The following is a 22800-nucleotide window of genomic DNA, read 5'->3' on the forward strand; positions in this document are numbered from 1 at the left end:
TGTTACATTTGTTTGCTTTGGTCAAACTCAGTGGAGCGCTTGATAAACTGATGGCCTTTTCACTTGGTTTCATTTCACATATTTGACTTCAGACATAGAACCCCTTCAATGCAGCTGGCTCTTGATGAAACTGCAAAGATATCATCTTCAATACAACACACTTAAGAAAGAGGAGGATACAAAGGGGATGCTGTTCTTCATTTTCAGTGTGTGGCTGTTTGTTACAGCAAGGAGATGCTTTTTATTTCAGAAGGGAATGAAGGCAGCACAACAAAATTCTGCTTTAACCACAGGAGTGTCAGGAAAATACAGACAATAAGACATCTTGCGCAATGGCCATGGTGACTGAGGTAATTTCAGGTCACCTTTTGCTATCATATCAGTTCCAAATGAGACGAAACAGTGCTACCCACAACTTCCATCTCAAGAAAAAACTAAAAAGTCAAGCATATTCTAATTAGGACAAGTTGGTGCCATGTGGTGGTTCACTATTTGTGGGGCTAAGGGAAGAAAATAACCATAAGAAAAAGAAGAAAACTCCCAAAATGGCCTAAAACTCAAGAAGAAAAACTTATTTTTTGTTCATGGTCATATGGCACTTCAATCTGTGAATGGCCTCTAGTAACTGCTGACTTAGGCCATGGTCAAATGAAACCGCATCTTTTCCTATCTGATCTTTTTCTTTGTCATTTTCAAAAAGTGCTCTGTAAACACGGGGTCATTTCAGGAAATATCTGCGTCCACACGAAACCACTGAAACACTTAAAACGATGTAGTACAAATGTCAGGCCTGTATGTGGCGCTGTAATGCTCTTGCAAAAAAACAAAGAAGACGTGGAGCATGTGCATAAAGCTTACTTGGTTCTACCGGATCTGATCCAATCTTTCTTTCTGGTTGCCCCTCTCCGTAGAAGATCCAAGAGCATTTAGTGAATATTATTAGCCATTGTTGTTTGTTGCTCATTGTAATGCAAGAGTAGCCGGAAATTTTGAATCAATATTTTCAAAAAGCTCAACAGCTGTTGTAGCACGAGCTCGACTCTGTAGTTGTTGTTGTCAAGTGACGTCTTGCTTCCAGGGTGAAAGGGTAGAGAGGTGCAGCTATGAAATCATCCTTGTACAAAAGTTGTGGTTTGATTGTACAGACGAATTTATCCACTCCGGAACCCAGTTTCAAAAAGCTGCTGTTTCAATGACTGAAAATGCCAGTTTGGTGTGGACGAAAGGCCTATCCAATACAAAACTTTTGCAGATATGACTGATGCCATCTTCATATGGACAGGGCCTTAGTATGTACATCCTCATTTGTGAAGCACACGTCTATAGGAGAAAATGGACCGAACCACTACATCATGCTTCCAAATGGTCTTAGTGTTTTTGTCTGCAGCCTTATATCTAAGCAGACTATAGATAACAGCATAGGTGCAGACACAAGAAGAAATTAACATAAGGCATTTTTTAAACATACGTTTTGTGCACAAACCATATGTGTAGAAAAGTGTGATTAGAGGAGGGAATGATAATGTGACAAACTAGGCTATCCTGGCAGGACTCATTAGAGGACAGACAATCCCTCTCTACCTACAACATGAGTCAGATGTGGCTAGGGAGCCCATGGGCAGGAAACAAACACATCATAATCCTCCTCTGTAATTGGGCAAATGAGAGATGTTGCCATTGGACAATAGTACTGAAGCAGATGGTAACAGAAAGGGGATGTAAACCTCCCTCTACCCCAGGACTGGTTTTCTGTCATTTACAGTACAGCTCCAAAAGCTGGAGAATCAGGCATCATTTCAACAAGCCTCACGGATGGTCATACACAATGACACAAAACACACAGTCCTCTACCAAATGTAAATCTCTTGTGTCTCATCAAAGCACCTTTTCTTCTAAGACCCCCCAGTGGGTGTACTTGCTAAGAGCCCTCCTCTGAGTCCCTAATGCACAGGCAATCAGATTAGGGCCGTCAGTGTAAGCCTTGAATTACTCACGTTATGACTTGATTGGCCAATAATTTGATTGGAGTCACGTCTCTACTTCCCCTGGTTCTTCAGATCCCATCATCCCTGTCCCTCCTTCTCCCCCATCTCCCCCTTTGGTCGAAGCAACAACAAGTCTGGCTGTCAGCTTTTGAGGCAGGGTGTGACCATGGGGATTGCAGCAGAGGCGATTTCTCAAAGACTGCAAGGGAAGCTCGACTTCCCCTAAAATTACGCAAATTAAATGGTCAAATATGTACGGTTGTGCTGACATTTCATTGACTACAAATGTGTTAGAACACGTTCATCTCACGGATGCGTTCGTTCAGAATCAGCTTTATCACAAATCAACGGACTCGACGTTGTTCACTTCTCATCCATTCCTTTTCCGCTGTTTTCTCATACGATCTCTTCTCAGTGCATTTGCCCGTAGATGCCAGGCGTCTATGGGCTCCAATGGGACTGAGTGGAACAGTTTTTTTCATTGCCTCAAAACTGGATGGTAATTGGATAAATGCCACGATGTTGTCCCGCCCCCGGATGCTCTGCGTCTCTGGGGGTGAATGGAGCTGTGGGTGGACCTCGGCTGGGCTGGACGCCAGGCTTCCACGTGCTGATTGGAGGATCAGTCGAAAGGGTGAATCCCATTTGATTGACAGCTATTTTGAGATCTACTCCTTCACTTGACAGAGTTCAGTTTAATACCGTCGCGCATTCTGCTGTGAAATCGAGAGAGAAACCACTATGAAATTACTTGTTCATTTCTTGCACTGTAAATAAAACACACTCATTGTTCTTCCTTGTTTCAATTTAACATAATTTCAATGTTTTCTTTGTTTACTTGGTACGATAAGGTCACTGACCATTTTCTTAAAAAGGAACGGAGGGCCGAATTTATGTTTAAATACCTTGACTTTTTTTTTTTTTTAATGTAAGCCGACAATGAGCTTCCCCTGTCTGAAAGACGAGCAGCCGACACTGGATTGCAGAACTGACTTATCAAGGCAAAACAAGTTGTTGTTACTGTAAGTCAGATGAATAAAGTAAGAATCATCTATAAAAGAAAAAGCCACTGTCAACTGACTTACATATAGTTACATTAAAGGAGTTAAGAGTAGTATTTCTACTCTCAAATATTATAAAAGGACCTGAAGATTATAGTGTGTTCAGATTAAAGAGCTCTAAGGTTCTGCAAAAGTTGCCAGTGTATTGGACTGTAGAGATATGAACTGTATGTATTTACTGGGTTTATGTGACCACTAAAGGGAGTAGTGAGTCACTCTGTTGGTCTCTCATGGTGAGGAAAACTAGCACCACAGGGCCTTTGACTAAAGCATCACAGAGTGACCAGATGGGATGAGAACCACTAAGAAACAACTTTTAGAGTCCAAGAAATGACAAATAGATTAAAGTTAAAAGCACTGGTGTTTTTACCATTGGACACAGACCAAAATGAAAATGGAATCTGATGCTGAAACGGCAGCAAAGTGAGTTTGATTCTGAGGCTTATGAAGGTATAAAGTTATTATGTGATATTATTATCTTTGCTGAGTTGCTGTTTGTTGATCGAAGGTTCAGACTAAACTGTGACTGTTCTAACCTTGTTTGGACAATTCCAAACAGATCTTTTGTGTAGCTATTGGCAACTTAAACCATACAAAAAACAAGTGATTTGTGCTTTTACTGTGTCTGTTTTCTGTCTAAAAGTAAAGCTAAGCTAACAGAGCTATAATGTAAACTATCAGCTGATGCAGCACATGAAGATTATAGGACACAGCGTTATTTTGACCACCTATGGTAATGATGATTTAGTTTGAAGAAAAAAAACTGATGATATCATAATACAGACGTGTGTAAACAATGCGCTTTATACTTTATTCAATGCGTGAAACAGTCTGTGGGTAGATAGTGTTGATTCGTTGGTGATTGTGTTAGTCCTAAGTGTGTTCTGGTACGTGTCTTCCCCCTGCTGTTGAGAGTCTGCAATATCAATACTACGCAGAACCCCTTTAAATTAGGTTTGGGAGCTAAAAGTCATCTCCAAATTGAAAATAAATCCAAAATGGCATTACCCAGTCTCTGTATAAAATGGATTTTGATTCTGCGATTGGTTCCTAAATTTGATAAACATTCGTCTAATGCAAGAGCTTGTTCATTTGTTGAGATACAAGCTAAGATCCACGGCTAATGTCACAAAAGTCTGAAATATAAACAAGTCAAAAGGTCATTTATGCCAAATATAGCCCAAAACACTACAGCAGGGAGAAATACACCTGATTGAGGCTCTGTTTCTTATTCCACAACCTAACCCTAACCTTTAAATACATCCTGGACTGTTTCTCATCACAGATGGTTCAAATCAAGGGGCATACACTCAAGATAGGGAGTGACGTGATATAGTGAACAAAAGCATCCGTATATGTTAACTTAATCTCTCAGTAGGACTGCAGAGAGTCTGATCATTATTCAAGATGGCAGCATCTCCCCAAGAGTTGGCTTTTCAAGATGGTCTTTTCCTTTATCTGACAGTTATGAGGTGTACGTACCCTGTTAATCAGGGAATACTGACTCTGTGCCGTGGTTCTGCGGTTGCTCTGGTGTGACCTGGACAGTGATATAGAAACATATGGCATACAAATCTCTGGTTTACTCTCACGAGGACAAGCGGAGACTGATGAGGGTAAAAGGTCCTCTGTTTAGATTTATGCCAGGAGGACAGAATGAAACACCAGAGGAACATGCGAACTTCACTGTCAAAAAGATACTGCGCATGTTGAGCAAAATGGAAGGAAAACAGGCATTAGGAGATCAACTGATGTGCAAACAGCCCCGGGTACATATTTAAAGAATCTCCAGTCTTATTTCACTAGATAGAAGCACAAGAGCTGCTGATTCTGTTTGACTCTGAACTTCAAAATGAATCTGTGAAGAGTGTGTACTGCTCTGCAAATTAGCCTGGGAGACATTTTGTATCTATGTCACATACCGAGCAGAGAGAAAGATGCGGATGGATGCTCTCTCTACTGAGCGGATGGTTTGATGGTAATCACATCCATGCTTTTTTTTCTCCTCCCTTTTCTGTCTTGTCTACCATTCCCAGTCTTAACTTTCTTCAACTGTCATACCCTCGTAGATTCACACCATCTGCTGCGAATCATAACATGCTCTGTATCAAATGCAACCACAAACTTGCAGCCGTAAAAACGCAAATGATGGCGATGACAAATTACATTTCCTAAGACAACCCGAAACATGGTTGACACAAATGGAAATGTATACATCCAAGAGGGCACTGAGAGACTAAGAAAACCAAATATGGGTCATATATAGCGTCCAGAAAATCAAAGAAAATGCTAAAGTACATACAGATCGATCATCAATAACAGCAGGACAGAAATTACCGAGACATCCCCGGTTGCATTTTAAGTTGTTGCCACAAAGAAAGGTCGTCACCTTGATCGTGGCATTTGATAACACAGAGACAACAGCAGCGAGGTAAATCAAAAGATAATGCAAAGATAAAACCAAAGATGCTAGCAAGATAACCCTAACACAACACATCAGCAACACTGAGATGACACCAAGAATACTCACAAAACGATGCAGCGATATTGCAAGTAGAGCACAACAAATCAGCACATCAAACATACAGTAAGTGAACAAGACAGAATAACAGCTTTTAGGGGTGGAGCGGAGGAATGAGAAACAGCAACAGACATAACAAAGGCGAAATGAGATAACAGAGCCGTCGCAAAAGAGACAGAGAGGGAAAAAGAGAACACAACAAGCCAGCAGTCACACAACACACATCACAACACATGCAGACAAAATATTGACATTGTGCAGAGACGAAAAGGCCAGTGGAGAATTTGTGATTCCAAGATAAGGGATGATATAAATAAATATGAGAAGAAATATGCATGGCTTTGTTTAAAGGCAACCTTCTCTAAAATAAACTGATCCATTATTAAAAAAAAAAAAAAAATCACAAGTCAAGACTTTAACGTGAAGAGAATGCTGCTGGGATAAAAGTCAATGAGTCTGGAGTTTATGCAAAGTTGTTTGTGTGAGTTTCTCTGCTACAAGGACAATACTGTGGGATTTTAAGGAATGTGCTGATGCTTTGTTTTTGATGTAAAACACCACGGAGGAGAGGCAATGATCTGAAATCACTTTAGAGAGGCCTAAGACGCCAGTGTGCTATACATCTACTTGTCTTCTCTCAATTTCTTCCACTAAAATGCTGACTGTCTCTTGCTTCATCCCGACCCTGGAAAGAAAACTGCACAGGTAAAGCATCCTCCCCTCTCCTCTCCTTCACTCTTTTGCTTCCCCTTCCCCCTTCTGTGTCCATTCCCTCTTCGTGTCTGTAAAAGGAACAATCACAAAGTATTTGTATGTGTGTGTCTACCCACAGGGTGTAAGGTCTTAAGGGCTTGGTCCCATTTGAGCTTAGATAAACTATGCTGCCCTTGACTTTTGAGACCTCTGAGATGAGAAAGATTTCCTTCTGTGTTTTACAGCTGAGCAATAAAAGGTCAGAGAAGCTTACTTTTATTCTCATTATCTGTTTGACAGACGGTAAAAAGATGTGCGTCGGATGAAAACCAGACAAAATGTGGCTTTTTGTAGCTGCGATCAGGAGTGTTTGTTTGATGTAAAACTATATTGTCATGTGTTAATCTATTCGCACACCCATGTCTGCACAATTACACACCAGCACTCGTGGGATCAGTGTCAGCGAGATGAAAAGGATGAAAAGGGACCCGTTACTCTGGCTTTCCTCTTGCTCATTAGGCAGAATGAGGGACTGTGTTAGTGTCAGAGAGCTGGTTCATCAACCCTCAGCAGGACCGAGCACTGACACAGACCCAGCGACGCTCCAAAGCCGACCCTCTGCTCCCTCTTCCTGCAGACCTCTCACATATGATTGAAGCCAGTGGAAATGGATATAGTCAGTGTAATTTAACATGGCATGACCATAGAATTAATTAAAGAGAGAGGCAGGAGGGAAGGGAGATGCAGTAGGATTGGGTTTAGAGAGAAGTAAGGTGGGAAAAATGTCATAGTGAAGAAAATTATGGTTAATCTAACGGGTTCAAGAAGATAGATATAGTGCATTTAGAGATTAAAGCAATACGTGCAATACAATACATGCTCCTAAAGCAGGGGTGTCTAACATACGGCCCACGGACTAAAACTGGCCCACCAAAAGGTCCAATCTGGCCAGTGGGATGAATTTGTGAAATACAAGCATTGACGATAGGGTGTCAAACTTACATTAGTTCGTTGGCCATATACAGTCAAATGTGATTTCAAGTGGGTTGGAGAAATATAATTTATATCATAATACTGGAAGGTCTGTTGAGCCGCATTATGTAATAAATTCCCATTATGTAATAAAAGTTCAAAATGTAATAAGAATGTCACATCATCTTGTAATAAAGCCACATTATGTAATAAGCTGACGCATTTTGTAATAAACTACCTCAATGCATTATATAGTAAATTTTTTCAGATTATGTAGTAAGTTATTACAATTTGAGAAATTAATTACAAAATGCACTTGACACATTATTATTTAAAAAAAAATGTAATAACATGGTTCATTATGTAATAACAATCCAAATTAATATAATTTCAGAGCAATTTAGAAGAAATTAGTCACAGGAACTACAGGTAATGTAATCAGAACTTTAACCACACAGTTTAAAGATGAAAATAAAAATGTGTCAAGTGCATTTTGTAATAAATTTCTCAAATTGTAATAACTTACTACATAATGCAAAAAAATTTACTACATAGTGCATTGAGGTAGTTTATTACAAAATGCGTCAGTTTATTATACAATGCGGCTTTATTACAAGATGACATGACATTCTTATTACATTTTGAACTTTTATTACACAATGGGAATTTAGTACATAATGCGGCTCAACAAGGTCTCAGAGCATCTGTGTGTGTGTGTGTGTGTGTGTGTGTGTGTGTCTGCACAGTTCTGAGCAATTGAGATGTTTTTAACTGGCTAATTTGGTACCTACAGCTGAGGAACAGTCCCATCTCCACATTAAATATCTCCGCAAGTTGATAGGACCAATATTTTTGGGAAATATTAGTAATTTTGGAATACAATAACCTTACAATAAAAAAAAAAAAAAAAAAAAAAAGTAAAAGTGCAGTACAGCACTGCATGACAGGAATGAAGTTAAAACAGGAAGAGCGCATTTACTAGCTTCAGTCCATAGGTATCGGTATTATATATATCTCCTTTCTTTAACCAGGTAAAAACCTCATTGAGATTGCAAACCTCTTTTCCAAGAGTGATCTGGCCAAGAAAAGCAGCATAATACACAGTTTCTGACAAGACAAGACAATCAACACGTAATACAAAAAAAAACGTACAATCGATAATTACAAAAGAATCATTTGTGCAAGTTTAAAAACAGTTACAATGACCAAGCTCACTGATTGTGCTGGCAAGAGGTGGTTTTTAGGGTGTAGCGCAATTGGTATATCACCCAAAACTGCAATGGAAAGACCTTATTCCACAACTAGAGTCATGTGAATTAAAAAAAAAAAAAAAAGAGGATGTTGACGGATGTTCCAACAAGCAAAGATGAAGACTTTTAGAAGAAACATGGCACGGTATGTGAGGACACACCAGGAAACGGAATCATTTTTTTAATTTAGTACAAGATAGACGGGTAATATACAATAATAATAATGAATATATCTGTAAATTAACATGATATTTACGTTTGTCGCCGTGTTTATGGAATGACTTCTCGATAATAAATAAACAAATCATCTCATTTGTGATTTAATGGAAAAACCGACATTACGTACTTCTGTTTTTTTGGGCATTTTGTATATATCGGTATAGTTTTGTGCAGATGTCCAATGGAAAAGTGTCTAGTGACTTGTGTTAGAACTACAAGAGTTAATACTGATATGAGGTCTGTGGAACAGTAATGCAGCATCTAATACTACTATTAAATATGGTCCCAAATGGAATGTGAATTCATACCATCTTGCACAGACAGAGTCAGCAGCTAAAATATGGCATATGGAGTTTTGCTAGAGCACTGGAACAGTTACATTAATCATTTAGCATTTTCTAGTTAATTAAAGATGAATTAAAAGCTCCATCTTTTCATTTAGTCAATTTGTGTTGGTGAAAAGTCCCATGATGATTAAGTAGCCTAATGCGTAGTTTGTCCATAAAATATATTCAACTTTACAACCCTGAAACTTAATTAACAAGTACGTAACGCGAATAATGAAGGAGATACATACTGTACATATCATTAATGTGTGTGCTGTTCCTGAGGTAACACAGGAAATAGACAAATGTTTTACAATATGGCAACATTTCAGTAAAACTACATGCACTATTACGATTAAACTGTCATCTGGAGTCCAAACTGCGGCAGTTTACAGTTGATGAAGGCACATAGTTTGGAGGTGAAAACTGGTTTGGGGGATTAAAGGAGAGAAGGGCACTTTTGAGGCGGAATACGAGCAGCAGAAAGAAAGTGAAAAATAGACCTCTGAATGATGTTCAAGGTAAAATTACACGTCTTTGCAAGAAGAAAGCCTTAGTATTTGTGACACATAAAATTTGATGAAAGAACAGTGCTCAGTTCTGTCTCTTCGTGTACAGTGGTGATTGTGGTTGATGCTGACAAGCCCAGTATACACACTGACGAATATGACAAACATGCTGAGTATCAGGCATACTGTAGGTACAGACTGAGGGAGAGATGCAGGTAATGATGGGATATTGGACCGGGGGTGGCTGGCATTGAGGAATCTAATCCCTGAGTTAATTGGTATGACTGATGAAGACAAATTGAAATGGGTCAGCTGAATCAGGAGAGGAAAGAAGGAAGAGAAAAGAGACAGGGCTCATTGTGTATGAGGCACACGTTATTTAACACAAAAAGACTTGGATAAGCAGATATGGTACAGACATACACTAAGATTCAAGATTCAAGAAGTTTATTGTTATATACACAGCAGAACTGAGCAATGAAATTCTTACTTCACACGACTAAGTAAAGAATTAAACTAAAATAAAATGAAATAAACTGTACAATTAAAGCAATTTCATTCATTCATTCATTATCTGAACCCGCTTTATCCTCACTAGGGTCACGGGGGTCGCTTGGAGCCTATCCCAGCTACATAGGGGCAAAGGCGGGGTACACCCTGGACAAGTCGCCAGTTTATCTCAGGGCTATAGAGACAAACAATCACTCTCATATTCACACCTATGGGCAATTTAGATTAACCAATTAACCTATCAGTGCATAGCCGGAGTGCCCGGAGAGAACCCACGCAGACATGGGGAGAACATGCAAACTCCACACAGAAAGGTCCCACCCCCTGTCGACTGGTGTTGGAATCGAACCCAGGACCTTCTTGCTGTGAGGCATGAATGCTAACCACTGCACCACCGTGTCGCCCCAAAGCAATTTCAACTGAACTAAAAGGAAATAAACGAATTAAATTGTACAACAAGCAAGGGAAAATAAAATAAAGCGAGTACTCTACATAAAAAACGAAAAAAAAAAAGAACTGAACTCAATGTCTGAAATGAAACATGGTGACATATTTGGAAGACCAGTCAGTGTTGAGTTGAATTACAAACCTACTGCAGCAAAAGATGAACTCATACTGGTACAATACTGAACCAAACACTGAACTGAAAGCTTCACTCAATCTTGAAGGTTTGCCATTGATTTTGCAAATGTTCACATGTATTCACGGGTTGGCTTCTCAGGGCCAGTGGAGTAAATGAATGCAAAGCGTTTCACCTGGTCTATGTGTGTCAATGCTGAGTGTGAAACCCTGGTCCTTTGAACGTCGTCTCTGTGGGCCCGCTAATTGAGCCAGATCAATTCACAGAGACAGCGAGCAGGTTGGCACAGTTGCCACATCAAAGAGATTCTAATAACTGCACACTGTGGCCATTACCATGCCTGAAAAAGCCATATTTATGTTTGCTTCAAAGCAAGCCTGGCAGAATTGAACATAGTGAGCATACACGCCTTCGCTGTTCTTTTTCAGGTCTGCCATTAAGACACAAGGCCGTTTTGGAGCAGTTTAGAAACATAATAGAAGTTATTCACACATATATAAATACAACCACTACAAAGTGTACTTTAATTAGATCCCTTTTTGTGGAGTGGAAACCAATAAAGAACTAAAACCGGGCTGCAAGTTTTAAGTAGAAATTGCAATAATAGCCAAATTATTCTTCTTTCTCTGCGAAGGAGCAACACCGTGGCTGTCAAACACCGCTCTGCTGCAGGGTTTGTTCTGCTCATACTATCCAATGCCAGTGATGTAACCTTTTTCCTGTCCTTCACTACCCTTCTTCCATCCTGCAGCGCCACCTAGTAAGTGATAAGTTTGTAACTTTGTTCATTACTGCTGGCCTGTGTCCAGTGGTAGAGACCATCAGAGGTGGCGTTATGGCAGCAGGCCTCTCACCCTCACCTTCCATCTGTCTTTCTGCAGTGTCTCTCACTTTCCGTAGCCCTCTCAACTAATATTTTCCCGCAGATGTTCCTGCCTTTTTTGCTTTATCACGTTTTCTCTCCAACTCTCACTGATTTGTACTTAGTCTCTGCAACTCTCTTTCTCACTCTCTCTCATGCTCACAGCTCGGCACGTCTCCGCGCTGCTCGGCGAAATAATTTACCGCACGCAGCGTTCCTGCGGATGATTGAAGCGTAATTAGATGGCAGAGACAGTGGAAGCCAACTGAGGTGCTTGGGAGCCAGTGCTTGTCAGATGGTCCGTCTCACTCTCACTGGCTTTGCCCTTCAAAACTATCACTTCTGCAGAAGGAGTTTGGAAGGGACTATGTGCTTAGCACCAACACAGCTTAATATACGGTGGAAAAAATGGGAGCTTGTACGACACAAAGGCATGTTTGTCTGAGTCAGATTATCTCAGTGAAGCATTTTCACAGTTGTCAACTAGGTGAAGATGAAGTAATATAACTTCCTCTTGAGATACATTATTGATAAACTAGCATAAAACTTTTTTTTACAACTGCACATATGGACATCTTGTCGTTGGTGTGGGCGTTACAGAAGACCCTTCATCCCTACTGTCACCAGACTCTATAATGCTATAGTGTGATGACTGACAGACTGACGACTGCTTGTTTAATATAGCAAGTTTTCTTAGTTTTTCTTGAGCTGATGGAAAAATGAGCTCCCCTCTGCCTATCTGGGTAGTTTTTGGACATCCCTGCAATGAGTAAGTAACTGAGGCTTTTTGCATGAATAGGGCGACATGGTGGTGCAGTGGATAGCACTAGTGCCTCACAGCAAGAAGGCCCTGGGTTTGATTCCAACACCAGTTGATGGGACCTTTCTGTGTGGAGTTTGCTTGTTCTTCCACTCTCTGCATGGGTTCTCTCTGGGTACTCTGGCCTCCTCCCACCATCCAAAGTTAATCGGTTATATAAAATTGCCCATAGGTGTGAATGTGACAGTGATTGGATGTTTGTCTCTATATGTCTGCTATGAACTGGCGACATGTCCAGGGTGAACCCCGCCTTCACCCATAAGAGGCTGGGATAGGCTCCAGCGACCCCCGTGACCCTAGTGAGGATAAGGCGGGTTCAGATAATGAATGTATGAGCATTGCGATGTACTATGAAAGACTGTGTTGTGATGTATCAACTATGAGAGACAAATGATGTTAGCGTCATATCATTAGTTCCACTCATTCCCATCCCTGCTAGAAACAACATCTGCGTTTCCTTTCAAAATAACTTACCTCAAGGTAAACAACTTTAAAAAGCAATAGTTGAATAGTTTCAGAAAAACTTTGCAACACATCATCATGAAAAATCTCCTCAAAATTATAACCTAATTTTAAGAGACTGAACTAAAGCAAGTTGGTTTTCTTTGAATTTCAGAGGAAACCACATGAAACCTACTGCGGCATTATACATTCAGGTAGATGAGGAGCAGAGAGAGTAAAGACACACGGCTGTGTGTACTGAAAGCAGGATTAGCTTTGTGCAACGGTGTGTCTGAAAGTAATACTGTCACCTTGTATATTAAAAGCTGCAGATGTTTTCTAAAGGACAAAAGTATGCATAACAAAAAAGTGAAGTATATACAGTCTACTTATGTGCTGAATAGTATCATCTCTGCACTTACATGCTGCATCAAGAGCACAGCAGGCAAAAATATGGTAGGAAATGAGCTGCAGTGACTGACTTTAATCATAAGGATGCTTCTTTCGATGGTCGCTTTATACGTGCAGTGCAGCGGGAAAATGCTGATCACCACAGTGTTTTCTGACACCATATGCTTTGCGAACAAACACTGCAGTGGATGTCAGAGGGGAAATGGCATCACATTCAAGGTGGTGCACATTGAATGGATAGGTGAGTGATGCTGCTGAGTGAGCACCTGTATCCCCAAAGTCGGTCCAATTATCCCGCTCTATTCGCATACCATGTATTCTCCCTACATTCGCCTCAGATTTAACCCACGTTTCCGGAAAGGCAGGCTTCGCTAGGCTAGCTGTTGTCAGCAACCGACTGCACCGGCACTGTCAGCCATCCCTTTGATTATCGCCCAGAGGTCACCCTGTGTTGAGCAGAACCGTGGGGTCTTTGGGTGTCAGTGGTGCTAAGACGTCAGTGGAGTCACCTTTAAAGGATAATAAGAAGACTGCTGACTGACTGCAGACCACCCAGAGGGGGATCCGTACTTTTCACATGAATATAAATGTGATATTGACAGGAAATCTTCCCCAGGAGAGAACAGAAAAGACAGCAGAAGAGACGGAGCAAGTAAGAGGCAGTGAGAATAAATGAGAGGAGGAGGAAGAGGACCGGAGACTCTGGTTCGTTTCACACCGTTAAACCATCTGAAGCATGCGCTGGTGACTACTGGTTGATGGGCTGGTGCGAGCACTGTGTTATCATAAACATTTGGGATTCACTTCATGGAGGCACTTAATGATGCTTTTAGCATAATTTTCCCCACTATAATGTGAAGTGAAGGGCAAGCAGCGCCTTTCTGTCTGCCTGTAGCTTCGGTGAACCTTATAAATATTGGCTGCTATCGGAACGAGGGCAGTCGTAGAGGCGCACTGCATCATGGCCTTTGTCCCTGCACACTAAAGTATTTCATCTGAACAGAAGACAGTGCTTTGTTTGACATCTCCCAGATGATTCATGACATTTGTTCATTTGCTGTCTGTTATTTATTTTATTTATTTATTTAACCTTTATTTAACCAGATAAGTTAGTTGAGAATGAATTCTCATTAATGAGAATTTACAATAAAGTTTATATAGAATAAGATAATCTGATAGAGTCTGTTAATTGTGTCTCAAAATACTGTATACATAGCTTTAAACTGGGTTTGTTTAACCTCTTGAGACCCAGAAAACTATTCTGGTCTTATGTACACAGTCCAAGGCAAAGGACATTCCATAAAAAATTATATGAAAAAACTGTTGCATTATGCTGTTTCCAATCAAGAAAACAATTTAATATAAAACAGCCAAAACTTGTCCTTTCCTAGGTCTCAGGAGGATATGACTGATGGGATAAATAACACAACTGTAAATGCATCTTCATGAGCATCATAGATACCCTGGCTGTCAGCACTGAAACTCATCTTGGCCCTAACGCATTAAACTCTATGATGTTGGAGTTGTTTTACTAATTTTAGGCTGTCCACAATGAGAGGAAGAAGAGTACATATACACACATATACATATATATATACATATATACATATACATATATATATACATATACATATACATATATATATATACATATACATATATATATACACACATATATATATACATACATATATATGTACATATATATATATATACATATATATATGTACATATACATATATATACATATATATATATATATATATATATATATACATATATATACATATATATATATATACATATATATACATATATATATATATATATACATATATATACATATATATATATATATATACATATATATATATATATATATATATATATATATATAAACAAACTAGAAAAGGACAACTTTATTTCCATCCAGGCTGTTATCAGAAGCCGACTGTCGCGAGAATAGGAGGGGATGATTTCCATAAAGACTGGCTGTTGTCTGAAAGCAAGCAGCTGTCAGGCGGAATTACCTCTCTGACACAGACACCACAATCGAGGGCGCCCTTCCCATAATTCAGTCTGATTGGCTCAAGGGGAAAATGGCAGCCTGTAGAGAGTGAGGCGAGCGGCTGGTTGACAGGTTTGCATCTGCGGAGCTAGACGGCGCGTTTACCTGTTATCATTCTGTCTGTTCGACGTGTCAGTTTTCTCAGGGTTGGAAAGGTACCTGAACAAACTAACATAGAGAATAGTCCACAGTGTGCTGAGGCAGATGTGTGGCAATGCTGACATGCACACACATATGCACTGAATCATATTTGCTGCAATGTATGAGTTCAGTTAGGCTGTGAATAAGTCCAAAATAATCCTTGTATCTTGAAAAAGTCTCTTTGCTTTTGAAAGTAAAACACCCTCAATATTTATATATAACATGTACTCTATCAGTTGGCTCTGAAAAACACTAATTTTCATATAAATCCAAACAATATGGTATGAATATAAGCACACATACAACAGTACACAGAGACACTCAGAGCTGAGGACTGAAACACACCCATTCTCTACTCCTATGCTAAGTGCTCTTATCTGTGACTTGTGTAGAGGTGAGTGACAGGAAGGGATGCACAGGGGGAAGTGTCCTTTAGGTGCCTTAATTATGGCTGCTCTCCTCCCTCTCGCTGTCACCATCCCCAGGGGAGGGCAAGACAAAAAGAAAGGCAATGTTTCATCTCTGCTGCCTTGGTATTTCAAATTCCAAGGGGAGTAAGAGGAGAGAGACAGCAGGCGGTTACACTGGCGGAAGGAGAGGAAATCAAGTGATGCTTTCCTTTTCCCTGTGTTTCTCTATTTGTGCCTCCTTTGCAGCTGTGTTTAAAATAAGGCACCTTAATAAAAGGGCTTTAATGGCGTCAGGGCAGGAAAAAAAAGGCACAACTTGATTACTGTGACGGTTTTATTTAATGAGCTCAAAGCCTCTGGCTCTGACTTGCTCTTCGTTTATTACTTTGTTGTGGAGAGATATATGTGACAAAAGTGAGCGGAGGGAGCGAGAGAATGAGGCTGAATGCTCTTATTGTGGAAGTCGTCTGTGGCGTTTGCAGTCATCGTTGTGATTTACAGCTCTGTCAGCACTCACATAGGTTTTTCAGGGGAATGCTGCCCTGCCTTGACAGAAAGAAAGGTGGCAGAAACACCTTGGCAGGTAGGCAGACACAAAGATATCCTGCTGTTAATTATTGATGGGAATAAATTGCCGTCATTGGCTGTTTGGCAGGGGAACACATGGCGTATATGAATATAAATGTGGTGTATGTGTGTATATGTGTGCGTGCTGGAGAAGGTACGAACAAAGAAAAAAACAGCAATATTAAAACAAAGAAAGGGGGGTTGTGAAAGTGAAGAAGCGCGGTATAGGAGGAAGAGACAGAGGGATAGTAGTGATACCTGGTAAGGAGACATTAGAGAGATTGCGGAGGGAGTCTATAAAAGCAAACTACTCTTTAATGTCTCTCACAAGTGTGATAAAAGCACAGAGCTGCTGCACAGAATGCTGGCCTTTTCCATTTGTGTGAAAAGAACAAGGGGCATTCAAAATAAACGCGAATGCTAATAGAAAATGATTTTGTAAATGTGCCCACACACACACACACACACACACACACACACACACACACACACACACACACACACACACACACACACACACATGCAAACAAACATTCTTAAAAAGGTCAGCTCTTTTGTATTGGGACACAAGATCTCTCTCATGAAAATATTGACTGAAGAAAAGGGGAACAATGCAAAGTATGGTCTTAAAATGAGATGGGTAAAGAGCATGGCTTCTTATCTGTATTCTGAGAGCCTGCCCTCTTATAAATATTGGAAGAAGGACACTGGTGGGGAGAGGAAACGGCCAAATGGTGCATTTGAGAAATGGCACACCTGAGCACCGCACAGAATATCATCTCCTCCTGTCAGATCTCATCCCATTTGATCAAAATAATTGCCACCTTCATCGTTATCATCAATTCTGTCATCTTCACTGGCGCCAGCACCATTCTCCATCTCATCAGGGCTTCTTTGGCTTCGAGGGGGGGATTTGAGGATCAGATCAGATGCGGACCATCTCGGTTCAGAAAAATCACTCAGACTGTCCCCTCACAGTCATCACCATATTCATTACTTTAATGCTACTGACATTTTGTTCACCTATTTAGATATTCTGACACCAGCAAATCTACAGCTCATACGAAAATAGCCTGGTTTAGATGAGATCTCAGCTTTCATAGATGTTTGAGGGATGCTGAGTGTCAGTCTCACTTCAGTTTATGTCATCAGGGGAAAAGAGACAAAAAAAAAAGGCACAAAGATACTATGATCATCAATAATGTAAGTTTAAGGTGATCGTATCAAACAAAACCATCAACATGGGTCAATAAGTGAAAGCAATTAAAGCAATATTTACGTATCTCATGATCAAATAAAGACAAGAAGAAAGAAAATAAAGTAACGAAAAATGTCAGGTCAGGTGATGTTAAATAAGGATAATAATTAGAAGAAGGTGGTTGGGGATGGATATGGTAGAATATCAAGTTTTAGGGGACTTATGGGGACTTATGGGACCAGTATTCTGTTTCAGATGGAAGGTAAGGACAGTTTATTTTGATTTGTTTCTTCTTTTTCATTTTAAGACCCTTCCCAGACCCATATTTCTAACCCACACCACAACCATTTGTTTGTTAGTCCTACTGTAACCATGACAATAGACAACAGGGAGCCTTCCTTTAGCCATATCCCCAGTCCTTTTCTAACCCTAATGTGCATAAACCTAACCCGACATTAGCCATAGCATTGTCACATTTGAGTATTGTTTAATACTACTGGTGTTTTGTTTCAGTTAAACATAGCCAATATAAATTCCACAAAGACAATTAGGTTAAGATTAGACAGAAGCTATCAATAAAATGCATGTTTCCAAGATTAAATCCTGCTTTAAAGTATTCCCTATGAGCTCTGTTTTATCTGTAAGCCACAACTCTTCATGTGTGTCTGTTAGCCTGGCTCCATTGTGCAACCCACTGGGGCCTTCTTTGTTCCTATTAAAACAGACTGTCTCATCTGCTTTCACTTTAGAAAGCTAATAATCCTGCAGAGCATCCAACAAGTGACTGGTCAAATCTCAGCTAGTGTGGATTCTGCACACACACCAGCAACCAGGTTAGTTTACCCTGGATCAATGCAACACAGACACAAACTCCCAAAACTCACTTAACATGTGAGAAAGGACACACAGTTACTAACAAAGTCTTACAAATGGCCTGTGCAAGAGCACAACGTTGGTCTGTCACAAAGATAAAACAGACCATCATGCACCACAGACACCTTCCAAATTGTGCATAACAATCTACAAATGCAGTTAACAGCCCACATTTAAGAGACGCCTTAAATTAGAGTGAACAAGTTTGTCACTAAACAGCAAAGCGCTGTGGAAAATTACATTCAATAAAAAGTGTTTATGGACAAAATCAGTGTGTATGTGGGAACTTTCAAATCCATCAAGATCGACCAAATGTGTCGGAATCGTGTAGGATTCAGTCACTGGAAAGACTGAGCACAACAAAGTGTAAGGGATAATGCACCAGGAAGCTGCATTATCATGCTAACTTGTTTTTAAACATTTCTTACCTTGGCCATTTGGGCCTGCACCCCAGTGGCTTTGAGAGATGACACGGCCTTCTGCGCTGCAGCTGGGCTGTCAAAATCCACAAAGCCATAGCCTGGAGAGAGAAGGGAACAGAGAGGGAGAGAAAAAGAAAAAGACACACATTAGAACAGAAAAAAAATGAACTGAAGGCAGATGACTAACAAGGAGAATGACAGGCACTTGGTAATTGTAGCCGTAATAGGTTGGTAACATGACTACAGAGGCTGCCAGTTCTCATATCTGGTGAGCACTACATTGTTTGATAATTAGCGACACTGACGTTCATAGGGGGATGCTATGCATCTTAATTAGTAGCATGGATGAGCGATTTAGTAATAACAAACCCCGGCACCCTGCCCACCTCCACCTCCACACACAAACACTGACACACATGCATGTACACACACAAACACAAGTATGCACACTTTTCCCCAAACACACAAGCATAAGTAGTGTGCAGACCAAGAAGAAAGGCGCTCTCTGCTGCAGTTCTATGGAACAGTATATCTGCTACAGCTGTAATATAATGACGACTCATATGGCCTAATTTGAACAACAAATATAATTCATACGATGTAATTTCTAGAATTGGTAGTACATTTGAAAAAATGCCCACACTTGCACACAAAGAGAGAAACAGAGTGCCAATTAATTCTTAGGAACATCACTGAGCCATTTTCAGTTTTCAGTGGTTCAGCCTTTTGATTTTCAGACTGTGAAGTCGGCTGGCCCACATCATGTTCCTCAACACCCGGCATATTAACACAATTCATTTCACAGTCTCCATAATCCTCTCCCTGGTAACAAATCTCTCCAAAGGTTGACAGCATACTAGAGCAGCTGCCATTACTCTCTCTTTTACATATAAATACTCACACTTTCTCTTCTCTCCACATAGGCTTTCTGTCCATCTCGTCTCTTCCTCTGTCCTTCTACATCTCTATTTCTCTCTCTCTAGCTTTCTCGGCCTCTCTCATATTTTTCCCGACATTAACAGCCACCAGCCCCCATCTGGAAATTCATCAGCAGGGGGAATGAAATCTGTAACTGTGATTTATGAGTTATTGTGATCCTGGCGTTCTCTGGGATGTATCGGAGACGGGGGTCACGTCTGTGTTAATTAAAATTTGGTGGCGGATTAAAAGCAGTCAATGGTGCCCTCTGATCTGCTGTTTCAGAAGGAAAGTGTAATTAGAAAAGGATAATGGGTGTGAGGTGTCCGGGGGGGGGCGCTTATCCATGTTGTTGCCCCATCGTCATGTTGCGAATGACCATAAACTCATATATACAGACATACTTCCTCACAGCGGACAGGCCACATGGTGTTTGCTCTTAACACATAGCAGACGTCTCACTCTCAGGTGTGGGTCTGTTCTATATGTGGTGGTGGTGAGGGGCTGGGTGTTGGGGTCATTATCCTGTTAGATGGCGGTGAAGGAGTGTGAAGTAATGTGAAAATCATAACCTGTGGCGGAAGAGAAATCGAGCGCGAGGACTGATTAATGACCAGCTGTTAGAGTGGAGCAGGGAAGGGAGGGTCTTTAATTGTGGAAATATGAAGAAGCAGAATGAAATACCCTGATTCAAATACAGCCGACAGTCAGAGAAAATGTAGCTGTTATTTAAGAAGTAATGACATCAGGGAGGATTATTTTAAACAGGGGCCAATGAGTCCATCAAAGCCCTTATTTGTAAAGATGGGTATCACTGAGTTTGATCAATTCTGGTGTCGTTTATTGATTCCTTTTCCCCCAAGGTCTAAAATAGCTACATTAAAAAAAAAACAACAAAAAAAACAGGCGTCACATGTCTTAAGGAGGTTCTATGTATAGCACAGAACAGCAGTTGGAAATCACATACCAGAACGCATTTAAGTCGAGCAAAACTACCATCAAATTAACACTATCTGTCCACAGTTTCCTACTTAAAATATAAATTCAAAGCTGGTTATTTTAACACTCAGTCAAAATAACACTGTGTCTTATAACAGGGTTCCTACAGGTTTGTACAAGTTTAATTTAAGACCTTTTAAGACCTTTTTACGACTAATTAGAACAGAAATTAATGCCCATTTCAAAGCCTATTTCACGGCCTCATTGGCAAATGCCTTTATTCCCACTGTTCCGAGTTATTTCTCATCGGGGGCTGTAAAGTTAGCGATAATTGTTGGTTCCTAATTTCAATATAAATTGTCGGGTTGGAACGGGTGGAACTGACACATTTAAACACAATACAGCGAACACGTTTACAGCAACATAACGTAAGATCTACCATATCAAATTTAATACCTTTTAAGACTTTTTTAAGGTATTAAATTCAGATTTGTAAATTCAAGACTTATAAGACATTTTAAGACCTTGCGGGAACCCTGTATAATCTTCATGTGCTGCATCAGCTGATAGTTTACATTATAGCTCTGTTAGCTTAGCTCTGGTTTAAGACAGAAAACAGCCACAATAAAACCACAAATCACCTGTTTTCAGTTTGGATTGTATTGTCAGTAGCTGCACTAAAGATCTGTTTGAAACCATCCAAACAAGGTCAGAACTGTCACAGTTTAGTCTGAACAATGGATCAACAAACGGCAACTTAGGAAAGATAATAACATCACATAATAACTTTAACAATAATAATGACAAACTTTCAAACATAAGTAGGAATAAAATACAAAAAGGTGAGCAAAAGGCAAAGAAAAAACACATATTTAAACAGAATAATGCAGAATATTGAAGGCAACAAGCCAACCAAAAAAGAAAAAAAAAAAAAAAAAAAAAATCACACAATATACAACTACCTCATTGTGGTTTCTCAACAACACTTAATGTGTGAAATGGAGCAGGAACGAGCTGAGCTTCACCTTCATTATACCTTCATACACCTCATAATCAAACCCATGTACAAAAAACACTGATTTCATCATCAAACTCCACACATTTCATTTAGAACTGTGTCCAGTAGGAAAAATAACAACTTTTATCACTTTCCTCAACTGTAAAAGTTGTTTCTTAATGGTTCTCATCCTGCCCAGAATGACTCACTACTCCCTCTAACGTTCACATACGTCTGTCGGACCATTGGTGTGGATAAACTTTTCACATATCTACAGTCCAATACACTGACATCTTCTGCAGAACTTCAGAGCACTTAATTCTAAACACTATAATGATCATTTAGGTCATTTTTTAAATATCTGAACGTAGAAATACTATATGTAACCCCTTTAAAGTAACAAAAAAAACCCAACTTTTTCTTGCAGGTTAATACCCAAAGATTAATAATTTGCAAGAAAATAGTCTAGTAAGTGGATTGTAAATGCTGGATTAAATTTTTTGAGGTTTTCAGATCACTTAAAAATGCAAAAATTGGAAGTAGGGAATAGGAAAAAAAAAAAAAAAGCAGAAATTGCATGCCAAAACAGAGGGGAGAGCAGTCACCTAAGTGCATGTTTAAAAATAAGAAACACATGCACGGTTGAGTTGAATATAATATACATTCATGCGGCTATGACAGATTTACTATTTTCAGCCTGCTGCATCAAAGGGACCACGAACAGATCACAATAAGGAGAAATAACTGTGATATAGAGAAAAATGGGTGATGATGTGATGAAAAGAGCGCAGCCGAAGAGGTGAGTAAAGAGGTTTTGTCACCGGTGTTTTCACTGTGTTAACACTGCGTCGGTACTTTTCTCTCACATATTACACACCTCACTAAAAATGAGGGGTGATGTACAGGGGTTGGACAAAATAATGGAAACACCTTCATCTCAAAATGATAATGCCCCAATCCATACAGCTAGAATTGTTAAAGAATGGCATGAGGAACATTCTAATGAAGTTGAGCATCTCGTATGGCCGGCACAGTCCCCAGACCTCAACATTATTGGGGGCGGCCATGTCTCAGTTGGTAGAGCGGGTTGTCCCATAACCGAAGGGT

At 40.0% G+C, this 22800-nt stretch overlaps 1 protein-coding gene across 1 annotated transcript in view; it reads right to left on the reverse strand.

Annotated features, from left to right (window-relative positions):
• The window catches only part of LOC115428458 (RNA-binding motif, single-stranded-interacting protein 3-like), a 527598-nt gene that overhangs the window by 239497 nt on the left and 265301 nt on the right, over nt 1-22800 (reverse strand). The window contains exon 6 of the mRNA XM_030147513.1: nt 18846-18937. Within this exon, the coding sequence (XP_030003373.1) occupies nt 18846-18937 (92 nt within the window). The remainder of the gene's footprint in view (nt 1-18845; nt 18938-22800) is intronic.

This window comes from Sphaeramia orbicularis, chromosome 11, assembly GCF_902148855.1.
Source record: "Sphaeramia orbicularis chromosome 11, fSphaOr1.1, whole genome shotgun sequence".
Taxonomy (NCBI): Eukaryota; Metazoa; Chordata; class Actinopteri; order Kurtiformes; family Apogonidae; genus Sphaeramia; species Sphaeramia orbicularis.